Source organism: Hippoglossus stenolepis, chromosome 5, assembly GCF_022539355.2.
Source record: "Hippoglossus stenolepis isolate QCI-W04-F060 chromosome 5, HSTE1.2, whole genome shotgun sequence".
In the NCBI taxonomy this organism is placed as follows: Eukaryota; Metazoa; Chordata; class Actinopteri; order Pleuronectiformes; family Pleuronectidae; genus Hippoglossus; species Hippoglossus stenolepis.
The window spans coordinates 21,692,939-21,713,869 of NC_061487.1; the positions used below are offsets into that span (position 1 = coordinate 21,692,939).

The 20,931-nt window shown below is 45.3% G+C and overlaps 1 protein-coding gene across 3 annotated transcripts in view; it reads left to right on the top strand.

Moving 5' to 3' along the window:
- The window catches only part of mob2a (MOB kinase activator 2a), a 60,538-nt gene that overhangs the window by 18,856 nt on the left and 20,751 nt on the right, over positions 1 to 20,931 (top strand). Inside the window, exon 1 of one of the 3 annotated variants that reach the window (XM_035156305.2) lies at positions 4,996 to 5,888. The exons of 1 other annotated variant lie outside the window; for it this stretch is intronic. In XM_035156305.2, the coding sequence (XP_035012196.1) occupies positions 5,851 to 5,888 (38 nt within the window). In that variant the 5' untranslated portion in view covers positions 4,996 to 5,850. Of the gene's footprint in view, positions 1 to 4,995; positions 5,889 to 8,760; positions 9,157 to 20,931 lie in introns of those variants that run through there. One more of the 3 variants, XM_035156304.2, reaches the window with a different exon arrangement.

Here is a 20,931-nt window from a genome sequence, read left to right on the forward strand (position 1 = left end):
AATTATCACCAACTCTGGCACTTATATTTAATTAGTATTCTATACATTAAATATGTATTTTGTCTTATGTAAGTTTAAAATGTAAAACATATCAATATTTCTTTTTTTTTAATATATATATATTACATGTGCAAGGAACATATTTTAACACATTTTCAACTCAAATGGCACTTAAGAGAGCGCAAACCTCCACCAAGGCCCCGCAGTCCCCTTATGAAACCTTATTTAAATTCACACGATCTGGATTTTTAAGTTGATCAGCACCAAATTGCAAACACTCATAACTATCAGTCATCTAAATGTGCCAGATTTAGTTTTTGCCACATACCAGCAATACCAGACGTCACTGAGGAATCAGCTGCTGCCCTCCCCTCCTTCTTCCTTTTGTCTGTTTCTTCTTATTTTTTAATCATCTGTCCTCACCTCCTCCCTCCTATCACTGGTGTAGAGCCCCTTTTATTCACATTCCAGTAATGCCTGACTGCATACCAGTCATCAGTGCCTGGCTCCACCTCTGGCTGCAGGTCCTCTGCCCTGCCTGCCACCGCTCTCTCATCACTGCTCCTCAGCCCCAGCACAGCTCATTTATTAGCAAAGCAGCCTCGGAGAAAGGATGAGCAAGTGAAGGTGCTTGTCTCTGTGTGAGACAGTAGGTGGCATCAGAGTACCACAATCAGCAGCAGCTCCCACATATCAGCGCTTCAGTCATTAAAATGAAGCAACTCTCAGTCTAACTAGTGAATGGTTTTCTCTGTTCAGATCATTAGATGTGATTATTTTCTTTTGCAAGGAGGCAAAGAAAACCAAATTCTGGACAAATGTTATTTTTACACATGAAAGTCTGAATAGTGTTTAAAGGCTTCTCCTCACTGCCAGGAATCAAACCTTCCTTTATTTATTTAGCTGACCTTGGTTTGAAAATACTCTAGTTCAGCTATGTGTTTTTTTTTTATTCATCCATCGACCCATCCATCCATTATCTATACTGCTTATCATTTGAGGGTTGCTTGGTGATTGAAGTCAATTCCAGCAGACATTGGGCAAGAGTTTTCAGAATAGTTCCCTGCCCGAAAAAATGTGTTCCGCGACTTCTCACAGCTGCATAATAATTAATAAAAATTTGAAAAATGTGGTTTTTCATTGTTGAGTCCGAGCTTCACGTTCTCTAAATGCCTGAGCTTTTTTAAGGCTGCGTCTCATTTCCTCCCATCGGTTAGAATTTGAACTGAAACCGAAGCCCTCCAAAATTAGAAAGATAACAGATTGAGTGCAGAAGTCCAGAAGTATTCAGACATAACATTTGGCTTTTGCGGGGCATTCAGGTTCAATTTGATAAATTCCAACATCACTGTCATTTTTGCTCCAATTATCTATCACATGATAGCAAGCCAATAAAACATTTTCAGTAATTATCATAATTTCCACCAATAACAATCAAACAAAAATCTGATATCTTGATAAAAATGTTTGTCCCCCATCGTCCAGCCCAAACTGAAAGGCCCTCAGCTTGGTGCTAACAGTCAGACATAGAGACGGGTAGCAGGAGCCTATAGGACAGACTGTAAAGTGTGAGTTACAGTAGTGTCCTCTCACTATACACCAGACTGTATGTGGCAGACTGACCGGCTCCTGGCGTCGCCCTGCCTGTATATATAGGCCCTTTCATACTGCACTCTTTGGCTGGGCCCCAGCTCACATATACTCCTCACTGTGCTCAGTGTGTTTGTGTGTGCTGAAAAGTATTCAGGGTGAAAACCTTGTTTGTGCTTGGATCTTTGCAGCAAAATCCTCGTGAATTAAATTGCATAATACACATGTGAGCAGTTTCATGAGATTCATTTTTTTGTTGTTGTTGGCAGGAGTGTGTGTGTGTGTGTGTGTGTGTGTGTGTGTGTGTGTGTGTGTGTGTGTGTGTGTGTGTGTGTGTGTGTGTGTGTGTGTGTGTGTGTGTGTGTGTGTGTGTGTGTGTGTGTGTAACTTGGCACATGTAGTGACAGTCTTTCTAGTTGGCGTCTCCTCTCATACATGCACTCAAGTTGCTGGAGCCACAGTGGTGTGTGTGCTCTGTGATCCTGAATTTGACTCTGTGCAATGTGTTCCTGGAAAGCCTGTGTAGGAGTGCAGGGTCCAGGGCGATTCCACAGCGGCAGCCAGCAGCGACTGTGTTCTAGAAGCGTCCCACGTCACTGGAGAGAAAAGAGAAGTTTATTGTTTTTACATTTATTTTTATTTTGTCCTTTTTAATATCAACACCTTCTGAGAAAATCTGCAGCTTTCTTCTGAAGGCATCACACACTGACACCATTAGTATGCACTGACACACGCTTTGAGTTCACGTCGTTCTTACACAACATGCACCAGGAAGAGGGTAATAAGGGGAATGCGAGGGAAATGTGTGAGTGGAAAAAAAGAGGCTTCAATAGAAATAAGGATTGCGAAAGAAGCACAAATTAGCTTAATGAAGGGGCTGCAAAGGGAGCAATAAAATCAGGGGCGGTGAAGGTGTAGGCGATGAATGAGTGCAGGAAGGAGGAATGGATTCAGTCTGAAAAGGAGGAGGGTGAGAGTGGGGGGGGTTGTTTTTTAAGTTCGTCAATAAAGCTCGGCCTGATTGTGCCTCTGTGGTCCGCAGTGGTCTCCTTTTCTTTCCCCCATCCTCTCCATCTCGTTTTTTTAACTCCAAGCCTCCTATATCCTTGTCTTCTCATCTTCTTTTAACCCTCCTCCTCCCATTTTCTTCCTCCTCATATCTGTGGCTGTTGTAACGCTGCAGTGACGGCCTGAGCTTCAGCAGCAGCAGCGGTGGCAGTGGCTGTGCAATTGATCAGCAGTTCTGTTGCCAGGCTGCTCTCGTTGTAATAAACGAGCTCAGAGCCGTCGAGACCGACCCAGAGTGCCTTTCGCGGGAGCAGGGGAATCGTGCACATGCTCACGCTCACACATCCACTGCACCACACTTCCGCGATGTGATGCTGACTAATCCTGAGTGCTCTTAAACGATATGACTTTCCTGGATTCATAATTTTGTGCCTATCCTTGCTTTAGTCCCTCAACACCTGAGTTAATGAGGCATTTCATTTTGCTATTAAAGATGTTTGGGGGGCATGATGCTTGGGCTTCTCTGAACTGGATGTTTGCTCTAAGATGAGCTGGACTTGATGAGCTGACCCTATTCTGAAGACACTATTTGGATTATAATGTTTACCTGAGTTGCTAATAGAATATATCATTCATATTCCTGTTTACATGTGACAGAGCAGAGTCTGATTATGACTCAACATTACATCCTTTTACTTGTCAAGCAGTTAGTAACTGAAGTATGTCAATGTTGCAAATTGTTGTGTAGGATGTAATTGTGATTAAGTCATAGTTTCTACATGATGCAACTAAGGTCAGAATACATCACGACTTAATTCGATTTTTGCGTATTCAGAGTACGTTATTTGTCTCTAATATGAGAATATTGGTGTCCATGTAAACACGTCTAATATAGTGGATTAATATATGGGACCCCTATTCGTTTCTCATCTTCACCTCCCAAAGCTTCCTCAACTGGCAGTGAGAAGAGCACCTCTGCTCTTTTGTATTTTTCAGGACTTTGTTGTGGTCAAAACTTCCTCTCAAAACATTCCTCCTCTCTCTCCATCCATCTTGTTTAGTCTCCAACTATACGAACCATGTTTCTTTAAATCCAAAGTTGACAAAACAACAGCTTTGCAGCTTTAGTTGGTGTTGACACACACTCTCACTCACACACACACAACCATTAGGGACAGTCCTTCCTTGCCTACACACTTGAGACTTGCTGGAGGGAGGCGGCTGCTGCTGGTGCAACGATAAAGATCAGACGACGTCATTCCAGTGTCACCTCTTAGTCTGTTCAAAGTCACCGTGAGCGACTCCGACTGTCATTGCTCTACATTTAAACATTCCTGGAACTTCCCCCTCACCGTCACTTCTGGCAGTGGTTGTCAGAGATGATGCTGAAACATCTGCATAGCATAGATATCATTCACCAGCCGATGAGCTGGAGTTGAACCCAGTGTTTTCTTCATACCTTTGTTTGTTGGTTGGTTTGATTATAAGCAAGATTATGCAAAAACTACTGGACGGATTTCTACGAAACATGGTTAAAGGATGTGGTAGGGGTCAAGGAAGAAGGCTTTTTAATTTTGGTGTGGAGTCAGGTTTTCTTTTCTTAAACATTGGGAGGTAGGGCGATTCCCAGGGAGCAATTCATGGCTTAATGAAAAATCAGGCACATTTAAGAGCCTGATATCTATGAGTGTGTGCAATTAGGTGCAGCCTGATTGAATTTAAGGGGACTGTTGGGCCTTGGCAGATGTATGCGCTCTACTGAGTGCTAATCTAGTTTTTCTCTTTATTAAGCTGCAGATCCAGGGATGCATCAATCTAAAAGCTTTAAATCTGCTCCTGCAGTTTCAGTATGTTTTCAGCTTCCGGTGTAGTGAAATATAAAGTGAGTATGAGTGTGTGTGTCCACCAGAAAGACACAAATATTCAGTTTTATCATCATTCTAGAGTAATTGGAATGAAACCGTATTGTTTGTCTCTTTATTAAGCTGCAAATTCAGGGAAGCATGCCGATATTTGATCAATATAAAAGCTTTAAATGTGCCTGTGCACTTGCATCATTTTTTTCCGCTTCCTGTGTAATGAAATATAAAGTGAGTGTGTGTGTGTGTGTGTCCACCAGAAAGACACAAATACTCAGTTTTATCATAATTATAGAGTAGTTGCCACAAAAGATAATCACTTTTCTCTTTTATTAAGCTGCAAATCCTGGGATGCATGCTGATAATTGATCAATATAAAAGCCTTGAATCTGCCCCTGCACTTGCATCATGTTGGCCAGCTTCCTGTGTAATGAAATCTAACGTGTGCATGTGTGTCCCCATCAGAAGAGACACACTTGGATTTAAACGGCATTAATGGATCCTCAGCCCTATTCTTAGCCTTAAATCTGTCTCACCCTTCAGGCGGTGACAGGAGCCGAGTTCTGCTGCTGGAGTCTGGTTTGTGTTCCGCCTATTGACGAGTAGAAATGTGTGTATGTATCTGTGTGTGTGTATATATAGCGACTCAGATAGGAAAAGGCTGAAACACGAGAGTCTCCACAGGAGCGTGGATGCGCTGCCTCGCATCGATCACCGTTTCCATAAAGGGACCGCGCACGTTTCCTCTTTTTTTTTTGCGGTTCTTTGTGTTTTTAAACGTGGCGCATTTCTCGGGTTTTACAGCAAGAGGAAGATGAGGACAAGTTGAAAAGAGAGGGGTTCAAGTTTCATCCGGGTGTGTGGTTTTTTTTTTCTGAGGGAGGACTGGGAGGAAAAAACCGCTGGTTTGCGTCAGCGAGTCTGTGGAAAACAAAGCGGAGCTGCAGCCTCCACCAGACTCCATGATCGTTTCTACACATTTTAACTTTAACCACGCCGCGCGCGCGCACACACGTGCATGTGCACCGATACGAGGTGTGTTTTGGGTTTAATCGAAACGGCTGCAGTGTGTGTGTGTGTGTGTGTGTGAAGACTCGTTAACCCTGCCCCACGGAAACTACAACACGCGAGGAGGAGGAAGCGAGAGACAGAGAGGAAGAGGGTGTAGGAAGAGTGAGGGAGGACTGCAAGGAGCAACTCCTTATTGTTCCACGTTTGTTTTTTTCTTAAAACACACACTCCCTCTCTCTTTGTCGCTCTCTCCCTCACACACAGACACACTCTCTCTCTCCCTCACACACACTCTCGGTGGGGTTCGGTTCTTTCGAGGTGCGACAAGAAAAAAGAAAGATCGTCAAATCTGGATTTCTTTATCCGCTTCCTTTCGTCCAGGATGAGGTTTAAACGGAACGGATCCTACACGTTGAATAGGTAAGAAAGAGACTGGTGTTATGTGATGTAAAGCAGAAGTTATTGATGTGTTAGCCTTATGGAGGAGGAGGAGGAGGATGATGAGGAAGAGGAGGGAGCATGTTTTAATACACATTCAGCTTATAAATCACTTTTTCTGGTGTTTTCCACGTGGAGCTCACTCTATTGCATTTTATTGCATTTCTTTTAATTTCCCACAATGACCCTTAATATTGCTAAAGTGACTTTTTTTATTGCAACAGTAGCAGCATCAGGCTCATTCAGCTGCAACTGGACCCCTGAAGGCTTGTTCCTCATTGTGATGGATATTAAAGTCTGTCGAGGCTTCACATATATACTCACATTGCCGTATATATTTCTCCGTTTTGATGACGGCGTGTGTTTTTAGGCAGTGGTCGTTGTAATGTCATTTCCTGGGCGACCAGATTTCACCCACGTGGATTTCAGTCTGTTCAGCTCCATGAGGAGAAACCTGTCTGTCTTGCTTTGAGGTGGGTGGAGGGGGTGGGCTTTCTCTCTTTTGTCCTCCCGCTCCCATTAAGAAAAACGATCTCTATCACCCCCCTCCTCCACTGAAATACCCCATCATTGAGTCCCATCACCTAGCAACTTTGTATGTGCATGAAGTGCGTCTGCCTCTCTCCCCCGAACCCACTTTTCGCTTGACGTGATTGCAACGGCCTCTATTCATAACCAGGCGTTTCTAAACCCGGTCACGAGTTGGGTCTGTCCCCTGCCCAGTGGTTTCCATCCCTCTCTGTTTCTTTCCCTCTCGCTCTCTCGCTCTCTCGCTCTCCTCGTTGTGCAATCTCTCCAAGTCACAAGTTTGTTAGAAAAAAAATAATCTGAAAAAAATGTCTTCCACCAATAGTGTTTCTCATATTCATCCTGTGTCCCTGTTTCACCGGATGTCTTGCTTTTGTTGTTTGTCTGGATTTCATGATAAGACCGTAAAGTCTGAGGAAGCACACACACACACACACACACACACACACACACACACACTCATATTGTTGAAAGTGACAGATGATTTAGAGCCAGTTTCGTTTCTTCCATTTTCCCTCTGCTGCTCCTTTTCCCATTTGCCTTGTTAAGGGGCACACAGCGTTCTGCTGTACCTGACACACACAAAACCCACATCCTGACTCTCGGGAACTGAAAACACAAAGGGAGCTAATGAGCACCAAACGCCCACCTCACCACACAGCTGAAAGTGTGAGAAACGTCTATTGCCATCTACCCATTGTCCACTTCTTTATGATTTAGCTTAGGAAGCATGTGTTTGTGTTGCTATCCCCTCTGCTCTGTTGAAAGCATCCACCCACGTGTGTGCGTGTGCAGGTAAGCAGGATGAGGTAATTAAACAGTTAAAGCGGAGGACTGTTAGCTGCAGCTCCTGGTGACAGGTCTCCAGGGAGCCGCAGGAGGAGCTGGTTGTGGCGGTGGAGAAGGAGGGATGACGTCAGTGGATAGGAAACTGCTTCGCCGGCGCTGCTGCAGTTCTCCTTTGTCATCTCTTTATTTTCAGAAAGAAGAGACGAAGCAGAGAGGGAGTTGAGTTTTGTCGTGTAGGACGTTCAGTGCAGCTGTGTTATAGGTGAAAATATCAACTTGTTATTGTTAAACCCATGTCCATGTTCGGGGCTCATTTTGATGAGTCGGCGACAGAACAAGCAGAAGCGTCCCCCCCCCTGCAGTTGTTGCGTAACTGTTGTCCTCTGAAGGTGACTGGCTCGGCTGTCTCTTGTCTTTCTTGGCCGACTGCAGTGTTTTGTTCTCTCTGAACTGCAGAGCTGGCCTGCTTGACGTCAAGCCTGGGTATTCAGTTGCTGCCTTTTTCCTGGTCCGTTAATCCTGTGTCCGTGTCTGTCGAGTCCTGCAGGCTTTAGTTACAGCTTCTCACACACACACTTTCACCTGCCTACCGCAGTCCTCGTGTGTGTGTGTGTGTGTGTGTGTGTGTGTGTGTGTGTGTGTGTGTGTGTGTGTGTGTGTGTGTGTGTGTGTGTGTGTGTGTGTGTGTGCGCGCGTGTGTGTCGCGCCCGTGCGGGCCGTCCGTCCGTCCCTGTGTTTTGATCTGTAACGAGGCAAAGGGCAAGACAAAGTGATTGCTTGTATTGAGTGATGAAGGGGAGAGATCGAGAGAGAGAGACGTAACGAGGTCCATATTTCACTTTGTGTCCTTCGCCTTATTTGCCCCACACCATCGCCACAGTGCTCTGCAGTGATTGGCTTGCCTCCTGGGGGCTTGTCTCTGCGCTAGCCCCTCCCGCCCCGTACCTTTGCATCATTTGTGTGAATGAAGAGTCCACGTCATTGTGTACGAAATGGCATATGTACGTCCCCCTGCCTATTCACAATTTGATCCCTCCTCTGTGTTGACATAAGAGTTGACAGTTAGCAATCTGCTGTTATGGCTCGGTTACATATAACTAACGGTGGTAAAGCTGTCAACCTGCTGCAATCATTAACTTTACACAGAGGTGTGATGGGAATTTGGGGGATTTAACAAACAGAGAGTGTGTCTGCTCTCTCTGAGCGACGGGTGGAGATGGGATGTTTAGACCTTGTTTAGGATGTATACAGATGGCTGAGATTGATGCCTCCCAGGGATTGTTTCCTATCTCTCTCTCTCTGTCTCCCTCTACGTCTTGCCATCTCTCCGTCCATCCCTCTCCCCTGCAGTCCACCCTATGCTGCCCAGCCGTCAGCAGTTTGTTTATGGGACTCTGTTTGCCAAGCTAATCTTCCCGCCTTTCAAGTGGGAGCCAGCTAGAAAAAGTGAGAGGGAGGGAGAGAGAGAGGGAGGGAGGGAGAGACAGAGAGGGAGGGAGAGGGAGAGACAGAGGGGAGGGAGAGAGAGAGAGGACAAGAGTGTGAAAGTGAGGCAGTTGCAGTAGTTGGAAGCAAGAGCGAGAAAGAGAAACATGCTCAGAGAAGTGAGTCTGGCATCGTGAATCATTTAAAAACAAAGTTGTTTTGAAAGTGCTAGTTTGTTTGGCTGAATCGTCAAAAGGTCTTCATGTGTGTGCATCCGTCCGTCCTGCACCACCTGCGTTACAGCCGAAGGCCGTTTGAGCAGCCATATTATTACGCAAGGTGCTATGCTGGAGCTGGGAACTGCCGTCCTGGTGCACCCATAGCCGAGCAGAGACGGGGAGGTGAAAGGGAGGAAGAGGGTACTGTGGTTCGGAACCTCGTCAGCCCGGCTCTGCTTCACCGACGACTGGATGGGGGTTCTGGTGTGCTGCGACTGCTTCTTCTATAGGTAGTTAACCGAGTCACCGATACCCTTATTTCCTCTCATGACCCTTCCTCCCTTCCTCTTTACTGCTGTTGACATCATCGTACTTGGCTATTCAGCACTTCTGTGTATTTTTTTAGACTTTCACTAACTTCTCCATCTGATCCCTCCCTCCTCCCCTCTCCCTGTCCTGCCCATTCACCTCTCTGTTGTATTGCTGCGGTTTTGCTGAGACATTTGAGGACAGTGCTGCTGTAGCAGGGAAGAGATTGTGCTGTAGTCAAACGCACGGGTTGTCTTGACTTGTGGGAGGGGAAGAGGAGGTGGGAGGAGGGGAGGGAGCCGAGGACAGACGGACAGCGTTGGCATACAGCCAGTCTCCTGTAGCTGAGCGATGGTGACGAGTTGGATGTTCCTGGTAACAGGGTTTACTGGGATGGCAGGTCAAGACTAGTTGGAATGAAATGGCGTGTAGCCAGAAGGCAGATGATCAGTCAGGCTTGCCCTGCAGCCTCTGCTCCCATCCTCCCGTTTGCCTCTTTGGCTCTGCAGCACTGTTTGTTCGGACACACAGTTCCCTCCGAAGAGGTCAAGGGTGTGTGTTTTTCCTTTTGTGTGGCTCTGTTATTTGCAGAGCCTTGCACTTCATAGACTTTGCACTTTTTTCTGAATTCACTTTTTAGTTTAGTTCCCTTCAGATGGACGCGGTACACCAGCTGTTTTGGAGAGTAGCTAGTTATAAGACCCGATGACTCGCTGGCCCTCATGCATGTGGTTGTTGTGCTTGAGAGGAAGGTGAAGTTGATTTAGGGAAGTCTCTTGCTCTGGCAGTTGGAGCAGAAAGGCTCTGGTCCCCCTCTCTTGTGGTTGTGGGGTTGGCAAGCCAGAGCCTGTCCTAACTGCTGTATAAAGTCTAAATATAACTTCCTAGTTCTCTAAGGAGCATTTTGATGGTGAGGGTAAAATTGTAGCTTTAACACAGACTCGCACAGCTGGATTAGATTAGGCCTCGATGTGATTCAGGACTTTGTTTGCACTTCACTGCTGCTCTTAGTATGAATAACAGCCTTCCGTTTGTGTGTGTTTCATGTATTTGTGAGGCACCACATGTTATATACTGCTGGCCAAATACACACAGAAGCCTTATGAAGACAGGGCTTGTGCCAGAGGTACTTGCCTTCATGATCAAGGCAGGGGTGGGACCTACGCAGTGATGTCTCATGGGCTCATTAAGCCAAAATGGGCCGTCACGTCTATTTTTAGCAGTTTCTTCTCCCTCTGCGTCGCCATCAGCCAATCAGGTGGCTCAGCGATGATGTTATATGGCTTGATTGATGTGTGTTTTTGGAGGCACACCCATCCAAACAGGTCCTCGTTGACCTCAGCCCCGGCTAGCCCTCCTAACCCTGGGCTCCGGTGTTTCGGCTTTCAACAGTAGCATTGTGTGGAGCAGAAACTGCCTGCCAGCACGCTCCAAAACAGACTCCATGTTTAATGTGTAGAGTGGAGCCATTGAACAGTCATTCATCAAATGACACAAAGTAAAATAGATTGGAATCGACCTTGAGTTTTTCTACAGTCTGAAGCAAAGACCAGATTTTTTTATACTCGGGTGAACTTCAGTAGAAGCACTAAAGCCAAGTACATCTGAGAATCAAGATTATTATAACATTTTTAACCATACATATACCTTTTAGACTGGAAATGATGAAGATCATTGCAGCTGTTAAATAGTCAAAGTTCATGACCCCACTTTTGACCTTGAGGAGAGACGTAGGGATAATATTGTTTGTGTTGTTACACTTTGTTTTAATCTCACGTATTTGTTGTTGACAATCAAACCAGTCTGGTTGAGATTTAAGGTTCAGTGGTTTGAATATACTAAATGTTTCATGATTATGGAAATCTTGTAGAAGCTCTCCGCACTAATCTGTAACCAAGAGAGCAGGAAGTAGTAATTATTTTTAGTCAGAGCTATTCTGATCCATTTTACACTCAATAAGAAGAGAAGCTTCGAAGTTTTACCCTTTGGTCGTCATTGAATTTTGTCCTAACTGTGATCGCTATGTGCCGTATGTACATTGTCATGTGAATGCGTTCTCTCCATCTTACACACACACACACACACACACACACACAGGATCAGTTTTCCAAGGCCTCCTCTAACTGTGGTAGGTGCCTGAGGACTGTTGTTTGAGTTGAATCCTAGGTCAAGTTCTCATTCAGCTTTTAGTCAATTTTGTGTCTTTTCTTTCCCCCCAACACACACACACACACAATAACATCAGAGGTTTAAGTTGTGGTCATCATTTCATCATACACAATTGCAGCATGAATGAAATCCAAATCCAATTCTCCTCTCTGTTATGAGGTTAACTGTTCCTCTACTCCTGTGATGGATCATCGTTGCTGATGTGCTGCAGGAAAGCAGACACACACAGACCCGGAGTCTCCGTCACATGACAAAAGCACATGTGTGTGTTTGTTGCCAGTGGATCATGTGGTAACTTTTATAATGTATGCTGTGGAACAATAGCTTTGATTGTATCATCGTAGTGTGGGTGTGTTGTATCAGCAGCGCGGGCCATACTGTTTGCCATGTGTCTCTCATTACGCCATCTTTGGCAGGCCTGGCTGCTTCCACAGAGCTGAGACGTGCAGCTCAACAAGGGCGCCGTTCTCCACCAACAAACCCCACCGCGCTCTTTCCCCCGCCTCAGCCCGCCAGACTCCCTCCTAGCACGGCCGCCGCCTGTCACTCAGATGGGGCTGAATTGAATCAGTCTTAGCGGAAAGTTTAGTTTAAGAAAAAGTGGGATTAAGTTACAATTAGTGCATAGAAATCCCATGAAATCATTATATATTCAACGTTCTGCTTGGAGGAGTTGGATGGGATTATTTCCTGCGGCTCTTGCACTGTACAACAGAGCTGCTTTGTCATTCTGGTTGGAGAAAAAATACCAGACGTCTAACTAAACCGCGAGACCGAAAATGTGTTTCTAGGAAGGAGCTTGCGGATAGTAGCAATATTTGCTAAATATACAGAGGTGCTTGAGTTAACTTAATCTAAGCAGGACATGTGTTATGTTACACTCAGATAGGAGTGACACTGGGTCCACAAACACAACAGTTCTGAGCTAATCTGTCCCGTAGTTGTTGTGTAATCCTGCTGACAGACAAAAGATTAAAACATAACCTCCTTGAGGGAGTAACAAGTCTGTCAGTCTTGACCGACTGGTCTTCTCAACTTTCACCTGCCCTCCAGTCAATGCAGAGGGCAGACCTCGTGTGTGTGTGTGTGTGTGTGTGTGTGTGTGTGTGTGTGTGTGTGTGTGTGTGTGTGTGTGTGTGTGTGTGTGTGTGTGTGTGTGTGTGTGTGTGTGTGTGTGTGTGTGTGTGTGTGTGTGTGTGTGTGTGCGTGTGTGTGTGTGTGTGTTCAGGAGCAAATGAGTCCTGCTGGCTCAGGAGAAGGAGAGAGAGATGGCCTTGCACTAACCTCACCTCTGCATTTAGATCCACACAGTCAGCACTTGCGCGTGCACAGTCATGCACACGCCTAATTAAAAGGAAAAACAACCCCACCTGAAATAACTTAAATCTAAGATCTTAAAGTGTAAAACTACAAGAAGGTAAAGAAGGAACCCAGATCTTTAACACGCTTCTTGCTGTAAATACATTAATCTGAGCTGATCAGACCAATATTCTCTGCAGTGTGTCAGCTGTCAGTGTGTGACAGCAGGTGCCCTGTAGGCATGGAAAAACTCATTACAGCTGCTTGGTGGCCCAATTGGCAAGTAGATAATGGCTTCATTGTGTTTGGCTCAGTTTGAAGGGTGGTCAGGTGGCAGGAAAAGGGTTAGACAGAATTCAGTACCAAAAGCAAACGGCCCTGGAGGCTTTGTGAAGGTGGCAAATTGGTTATAGCAGTTGTTGCAGAAGCTCTGCGCTGCCTGTGGGAACAAGAAGCCCATTTGGGAGGGAGACAGGAAGTGCTTGGGTGCCTCACTTCCTGTTTATCGAGTTTGTCCCGGGCGAGAGTGAGAGAGGGAAGGTCTGGTGCAGTCTAATTGAACAGAGATGGTAGTGGTAGGTTAGACTTCCTTATTTGCTCTCCGTCTCAAGCTGAAACACACACACACACACTTGCCTGCATAGCTGTGTAATTGCCTCTGTGCTGCAGTGCCTTTGGCAGCTGTGCCCCCTCATTTGTTTCAATTATCTACCATCTGACATGCATGGCGGAGAGGAAGACAGGGGAAGAACAGACGAGGAAAGTTTTAAATAGCTTTTTAAAAATTTTATATGTACAGATTTCGCACACCTTTAAAATGACCTAACTGCACATGCATCATGTTCAGAGTCGCACACGCTCACTGAGCAACCTATATTTAATCGGTGAGGAGCTGTGGAGGAGAGGCTGCAGCGGAGTGAGTGGGATGCTGCAGAGTGCTGACTCCAGTTTGTTCTAAAGTGACGTCGGTAACATTTATTACGCAAACTGCCGGAGCTCAGAGGCTGAGGGCCAAACCAGAACTAACCTTAAATGTCCTCTGGTATCATGGGCGTTCTCCTGCCTTCTGCCAGCCTGGTACTTTAGCAGCAGTATTGTTTTGCTTTTAAGTTTTTTGCAGTGGCAGACAGATGTGCACTCTGCATTAGCAACCCTCCCATCCCCCTCCAGGAGCGATGATGTCACCGCATAAGCTCATCTTCCAGTTACTCCTCTACCCGCAGCCAATCCCGGACTTGTTTGCACCTGAATCCCCGGGCGACACATGTATGAACCGCCGTTGATCTCATCTGCTCATAAAAGGTTCAGGTTATAGTGTCCTCACCACAGCTCATCCTTTACCTATAGGATGTTATCTGGGGAGGGCGGAGGAAAGTGTGACGCTTTGCGACAGCAGCAGAGGAGGGAGCGTGCACGTTCATGCTCTCGCTGCTCCAAGGACATCTATTGATTTGACCCCTTTTGTGTCTCCTTTCTATCCAGCTCTCCTTTATTTTCTGACTCTGGCAGCAGCTGCCTCCGCCCACTTCCTTCCCTCACTCATTGACGCACCATCTGTAGACGGCAGGCACGCTTTTTATTAAGTAGCACATGTGTGTCGGTGAGGATGTTACCAAACGGGGGAAAATGTAGCCATAATAGTAATTGTTTCCCCCGCGTTAAGTGTTTTTGTGACTCCTGTGTTTCTCTCAGCGGACTGACACAGACACGCTGTGATATTTCCTCCATGCCAGTCGCTGACAAAGGGCAGGGCTTCGCTGTGGGTTCACTGACATCCTAGCAATTCCCCCAAGAAGCAAAACACGCCGTGGCTTTTTCCAGGAATTTCCATAACATTTGCTTCCTTTTCTCTTTGTCTCCAAGCTCCCCCCCTCCCCAGTCTGCCTCTTCCTCCTCTGTTTGTGGCCATAACACAGAAACACATGACATTACTGTGTCTTGCCTAACAACACTGCACAGCTTTTGGCCTGTACCAAACATGTAGGCTACACACGGGATGTTTTTCCTCCTGATTAGGCCCTAGAGACTGATATCTGCTGACATCCCGACAAGATCTGCTGTCGTAGCTAATTACCGGAAAACAAGTCAATGAGTGGAACATGTCTTCTGTCTAAAATATGAGTTCAGCTGTCACAGCTCTGGGTTATGGGACTCGCTGTGGGCTAACCATCACTCCGTCTTGTTGTTGAGCGGCTGTTGTTGTTGTTACGGGTGGATGTTCAGGTTAGATCATGTCTGCCTCTTTTTCAAGTATCTTCCTGGGAGAGATCCGACTTCCTCCCTGGGCAGGAGAGCTGTTGCTTCTTGCCTCTCTCTCTCTCTCACACAGACACACACACCTCTAAGCCGATTAGAAGTTAAAAAGCGCGTTGAGGTGCACTTACCAGATCTTCCTACAGGGAGCTCTCATTTGCTCACATTTTCCACCGACTTGCTTTTTGGTTTGTTAATCTGTCGGCCTCCCTCAGTCACATGCCTCTCATCACCTCTTTGCCCAATCCTGGGTGTTACCACTTCCTCCGCCTTCATCCACTCCCATTGTTAATCAAACTCACACAATGGACCAGAGTTTCCTCTGCTCTCACATGGTCGAGATCTGTCATCTGCTCAATGGAGGGTGAATTTTGTTTCTCCTTTTTGTTTCTGTTTGGGAAATAAGAGAGATGCATTGGTCAGGTGCAAAAGTCAATGCACTGGTTAGATCTCTGTAAATCCTGTTTCTTTGGACAACGCTAGTTTTTCATTGAAGCACCTTGTGAACTGTGTACTTGGACTGAATGTGTAAACAGCACTTTTGTATTTTTAAAATGCACCACTTGGGGTTTGTGTGTCTTTGTGTGGTGTGTGGTGGGAGGGGGGCGCACTGGCTGTACTCTTCTTTGAAAATGTCCTTGTCCGCTGTGTCTGACTGTGCGGTTGTTGTGATAAGCGGAAGAGCAGATGTGAGTCGGCTGTTTGAAAGCCAGCCAGATTCTCAGAGACCTTCTGCTGCTGCTCCTGCTGTGACGACTCTGGCAATTCTCTCCCGAGATAACGGCTACTGTACAAAACAAACTGGAGCTGATGGCTGCATAATGTTCCTGTACTCAGTCACATCTGTGGAGGACAGCGGAAGAAACAGAAAGTCACTGCCCACGTCATCAATGGAGCTGAGGATTAAAGGGAAATCTAACAAAGGGGCAAGGAAAGAAGAAGTTAAATCCATTTTCTTGCAGCAAAAGTTCACAAAAGAATACTGACTTTGTATGAAAATAACTATTTGTTGTTTTTATGTCATAACTTTTCAACTTTGTAAATACAACCAGAACAATTAATTAAAAAAACTGAGCAAAGCTTTACCTAAATATTAAAATAAATAAAAACTACCCAAACATTATTCAAAATAATTTTCAAAATGGATGGTACTAATGTGCAAAAGTTAAATGAACCTTCAAAAAGACACCTTTTAATGGATTTAATATGAAAAATAGGTACATTTGCTAGATTTTTCTTCAAATCTCCAGTGAGAACATCGCAGCCTAAGATCTTTGAGCTCAGCGAGTTTAGACCTTGTCAGTTAAGTCCATGTTCTCAGGGTTAAAGAGCAAACGGGGCATCAGCCGGAGCGAAATAACAAATCAAACTCCAGTGTTGCCATTCGCTCACATGCCAGACAGTCTGGTGGAGCTGTGCTCGGTTACTGCTGATGCAGGAAATGGAGACATGTTCCCCTGGGAAAGGGGTCCCCCCACCCCCCCGTAGATCTTATCAGCTGGGTTTTACCTCATTATCATTTCTGCTGACACGACTCTATGCATTCCCGTCTTTATGTCGTACATACTTTACACATTTTTCTCACGGTTGCCTCTTTTTATGTTTCACGCTCTGCTTGAGTCGGTGATATGTACGATATGTTGACACAGTCACTCAAGCAGTGATGAAGCGGCTGCTCGACACTGATCAGTCACTCATTCCTCGTTGCCGTACAGCAGAGTGGTTCGTCAGGCCGTCGGCACCAATTACTCCAGCCTATATTTCCATGTTAAAGGAACAGTCTGTACATTTAAGTCTGTGTGTGTGTGTGTGTGTGTGTGTGTGTGTGTGTGTGTGTGTGTGTGTGTGTGTGTGTGTGTGTGTGTGTGTGTGTGTGTGTGTGTGTGTGTGTGTGTTGTGGGAAAGCGATATACATTATATGCAGCCACATTCCCCTCGGTAGAAAATCGGTGACTAAATGCCCTCAGTTAGGAGTTAATGAGCTGGAGCAGGTATGTACAGCCTCGGAGCAGGAAAGAGAACCACCCAAACTCTGTATGTGAACCCCACACCCTTTATTTATCTCTGCATCATTTGCTTTTAAGACTGAACCATCCCCTTTGAGCCGTCCTTCAGTCCCACCTCCCAGAGAGCCTGCCAGTAGACTTCCCGGCTCAACTGTGCTGGTGCCCATTTTGTGGTTGCGCCTGCTTCACTGTCCAGTCGGAGCTGATGTACAGTCCGAGTTTGACTCTGCTGCTTTAACTGAGGGCTTCTTCTTTCCATCATGCAGACCTGAAAGTCCATGCTGCCGGTGCTGTCTTGTTTTATTCTATTTACTTATTTTTCTTCCAACCATGAAAAGAGATCTCTGTTCAACGGTGAAGCCCCATATATATATATATATATATATATATATATATATATATATATCCTGTGTAAACACGGGGCACAAACCCAAGCCTTTTCCCCCACCTCATCTTCGCCTCCTCCATCTTTACCTATATTCCATGACGCTCTTTCTCCTCTGTCCAGCCCCCTCCACCTTATATACCACACATGCTCACACCACAAACACACAGGCTGCTTCTTGTGCTCCAGAGCAAACAGTAGCATATATTGGACCACAGCTCTCCCCCTTTTCTCCTTGCACCTCGTCTTTACGTCACAAACCCCCCTTTCTTCCCTCCAAACCTTTTTTTATTTTTCACACTTAATATTAGTTTCTGTTCTTTATATTACTCTGCAGCACCAGAAGTAGTGGAAAGAAACCTGTTATTTTTTACAGTGTTGGCACAGTCCTAGCTCGCTTTCAAGTCACACACACACACACACACACACACACACACACACACACACACACACACACACACACACACAGCCACACAGCATAAAACCTGAAAAGGAGAAGTAGGATGGAAAAACTCTGTCCAGCTGTACATTTGTGTAAGTTTCAGACAATGGCTGCAGTCAGAGATGTGTCCTTCTAAGGGTGTGGACTGTGTCATAATGTCGCCCAGTCTCCGATTTCTTCTTACTCTGATGACATTACAAAAAAATGCTGTAATTGTATCTGACGTTCTCTCCGGAGTCACATTGCTGCCCTCCAGTTATGGAAATTATGGAAATGTTTTCCTTTTTTGGCGTTATCTCCGATTACAAAACACATTAGGTGACTCTTCGACCCTTTAACTAAATAACAGTTGTCATCATAACAAGTTATGGTATCTAAGTTAAAACCAATTATTTGGCTCAGAGCCCAGGTAACTTTTTTACAGACAGTGAGAGAAGAGAATAAAAAGACAAGCAAACAGAAAAACCTAACAGCAAAAGGAATATTAATTATTAAAGTCCATAAAATGGGGCTGTATATGTAAATAAGAGTCCCAACTTTGTAGATCAATTTGTAGGTAAAGTGAGAAAGTAAGTTTTCCCCAGTAACAACATCTTGTGGGGACTTCACCTACCTGATGTGAAAGCTGTGCGCGCCTTCATTTTCTCTGCCAGCAGGTGGCAGTGTTGGATTCACACCTACCTTCTACCCCAGTGTGTGAAAAACAAGGAATGTTCCTCTCTCATGTCCAGAAGAACTAGAGCCAGACCACGCTACGCAATGTTGTTCCACTAGAGCTGTAATCTAGGTAATAATTTTGGTTTTTGGTTCAGAAATGTTCTGAATTTTATCTGCAGTTGGGAGATCAACAGGTTGTGTAACTGTGTGTGTCTGTGGGTGTGTGTCCTTGCCTCAGTGCCAAGGTTATCACAGTCTTCCAAGAAAAAGACACATTCTTTTCCTTTAGTTGAGGTTTATTAGAGTTCTGGGAAGACGTGTAGCCTCAGGGAATCTTTCAGCGTAGCACAAGACATGACACATCCACACACCTTTACTGTGCAAGTGCAGCTCCTTTTTTATTATGAGAGCTATAAGCGTGAACACCGCAGTTAGCTACGCGCTGTACTCGCATTCTTGTCCCTTCAGTGATGGGATCTCTCGCTCCTCCGTCACTGGTTGTAACAGACCAGAACATCCACTCTCTCACACTGAGTCGGTGCCTCACTGCTTTTGTCGTGTGATTTATCTCGTGACACTGATGACGGAGTGACTCTGCCGCTCAGCTGCAGTTATTAAGAGGTCGTCCGACCTCATTACCATTCCCCTGTTAGCTGCAGGCCCCGGGACAAGCTGTGTGAACACCTGTGATGCAGCAACATGTCAACGGTTATTCCCAAGGTCAGCGGGCTCACCTGTCTCCTCCTCCCCCCTGATCACTAATTCATAACGTTGTTGCCTTATTAGTTCGTTGAGCACTATATCAAAACTTGACCTTGCACCTGAGCCCGAGCTTATACCTTTCTTATCATCTGTGAGTGTGTGAGACAGGTGTTTAGCTGGCCAGGTTGGGATGGATGGAGACTCCTCTGTGAAGGAATGTTGGGAGGAGGAGTGTAGCAGGCAGTCGGCCGGGGCATGCTGAGACAGCCTCCCACATCGAGCCAAACTCTTTCACTCCTCTCTCTTCTCATCCAAAAGTTCTGTTATTACGATTGCTTCTTTTTATCTGCTCTGTTTTTCACGTCCCTGCCCTCCGCCGCACACCCCTCTCCATTAACTAATCTCATCTCCCATGCACTCACTTCCTTCCTTCCTCCCTTCCCGTATCTTCTCCCATTTTATCTCTCTTCATATTTTCATTCTGGCCTATTCCCTCTAATACGATACGTGGTTAATCTAAGCTGTATCCATGGAGATGGTGATTTATAAATGTCTGGATGCGGGTCTGGTAGTTCTCATCTCCTGTCATCCATCTTGCTCAAGCCCTCTCGTCCCTCGGTCATCGACTAGTCAGAACACGGCAAACATAATTCCTTTCTTCCAAACTTCCTACACGCGAACCATTGCCTGAAAGGTTTTTTAAAACAAATCCAGACTAACTTGACTTCTAATTGGATTAACACTGATGTGACAAATCAAGCAGGCCTGTATTTTCCCTTTGTGCCATTGCTGCTGTTAAATGCAGCATGTAGACGAACCCTAATATGTTTGCTCGTCAAGTTCACGCCGCTGCCTCGCAAAACAAGAAAAGCAACTTCATTCCAAGCTGAAAATGATACTTCTAAGATCTGCTGCTCTTGACCTCCTTTTGGTTCACTGTGCGTGTTACTGTTCTTCCTCCTCAGCTTTCCTCCTCTCGTCTTTGTTTAGCCAGGCTGTGTGTACAGAGAGCAGTGGCATGTCTTTGCATGCAGCCCTTCCCCTACAGGAATGCAAAGAAGATATGAAGCCAGGGAGAAACAGAGCGCGCACGCAAAGAGAGAAAGAGGACTTCAAGGCCTTAAAGGTGGAAAGGAAAGAATAAACTGATGGGAAAGAAATAGTTAGGCTTGATATATTAATGTGACATATTAAATGTCATATATTGCCTTTTAAGAAAACTATGATTATTATCGCAAATATTTCCACAAATGTTCAAACTTGGAGAAATCCAAAATTTCGATCTTGGCAACAATCTGTTTCATTTGGTCGCCTGTGTGTGGCGCATGTGCCGGAGGCTAAATTTACTTTTCATCCAGTTTTAGGCCTGATAATACACTTTTTAGTTCTTCATTGTTGTTATAATTTAAGCAAATTAAGGATTTTTGTCATTGGACGTCATTTGAGAAATAAGATGTGAACAGTTTAGCGAAACAGGTTGGATCACAGACCCTTGAAAACTTACTTTGTCCACTGAACAGCATCAGAAAAAATGCTGATTTTTAAATAGAAACTGCTTCATTCAGTGTTTTTACTGGATTTAAACAACTGGTCCATTTGTTTTGGAGAGGAGGAGGTTCTGTGATTAATTCGGCTCACTGTAAAAACCTCCTGAACGATGTACACTAAAGGAATCCTAACTGGGTACAAGCTGACTGCAGTGATGGTGGTGAAGACATCACCTCCCATGATCCCACATTACTTCACAATGTTACCAAACTCGGTCTTTTGAAAAGTCAGTAAACACAGAGGTAGAGTCCTGCTACTTTGCCAGGTTAGATGCTGCCTATCTAACTTTGTCTGC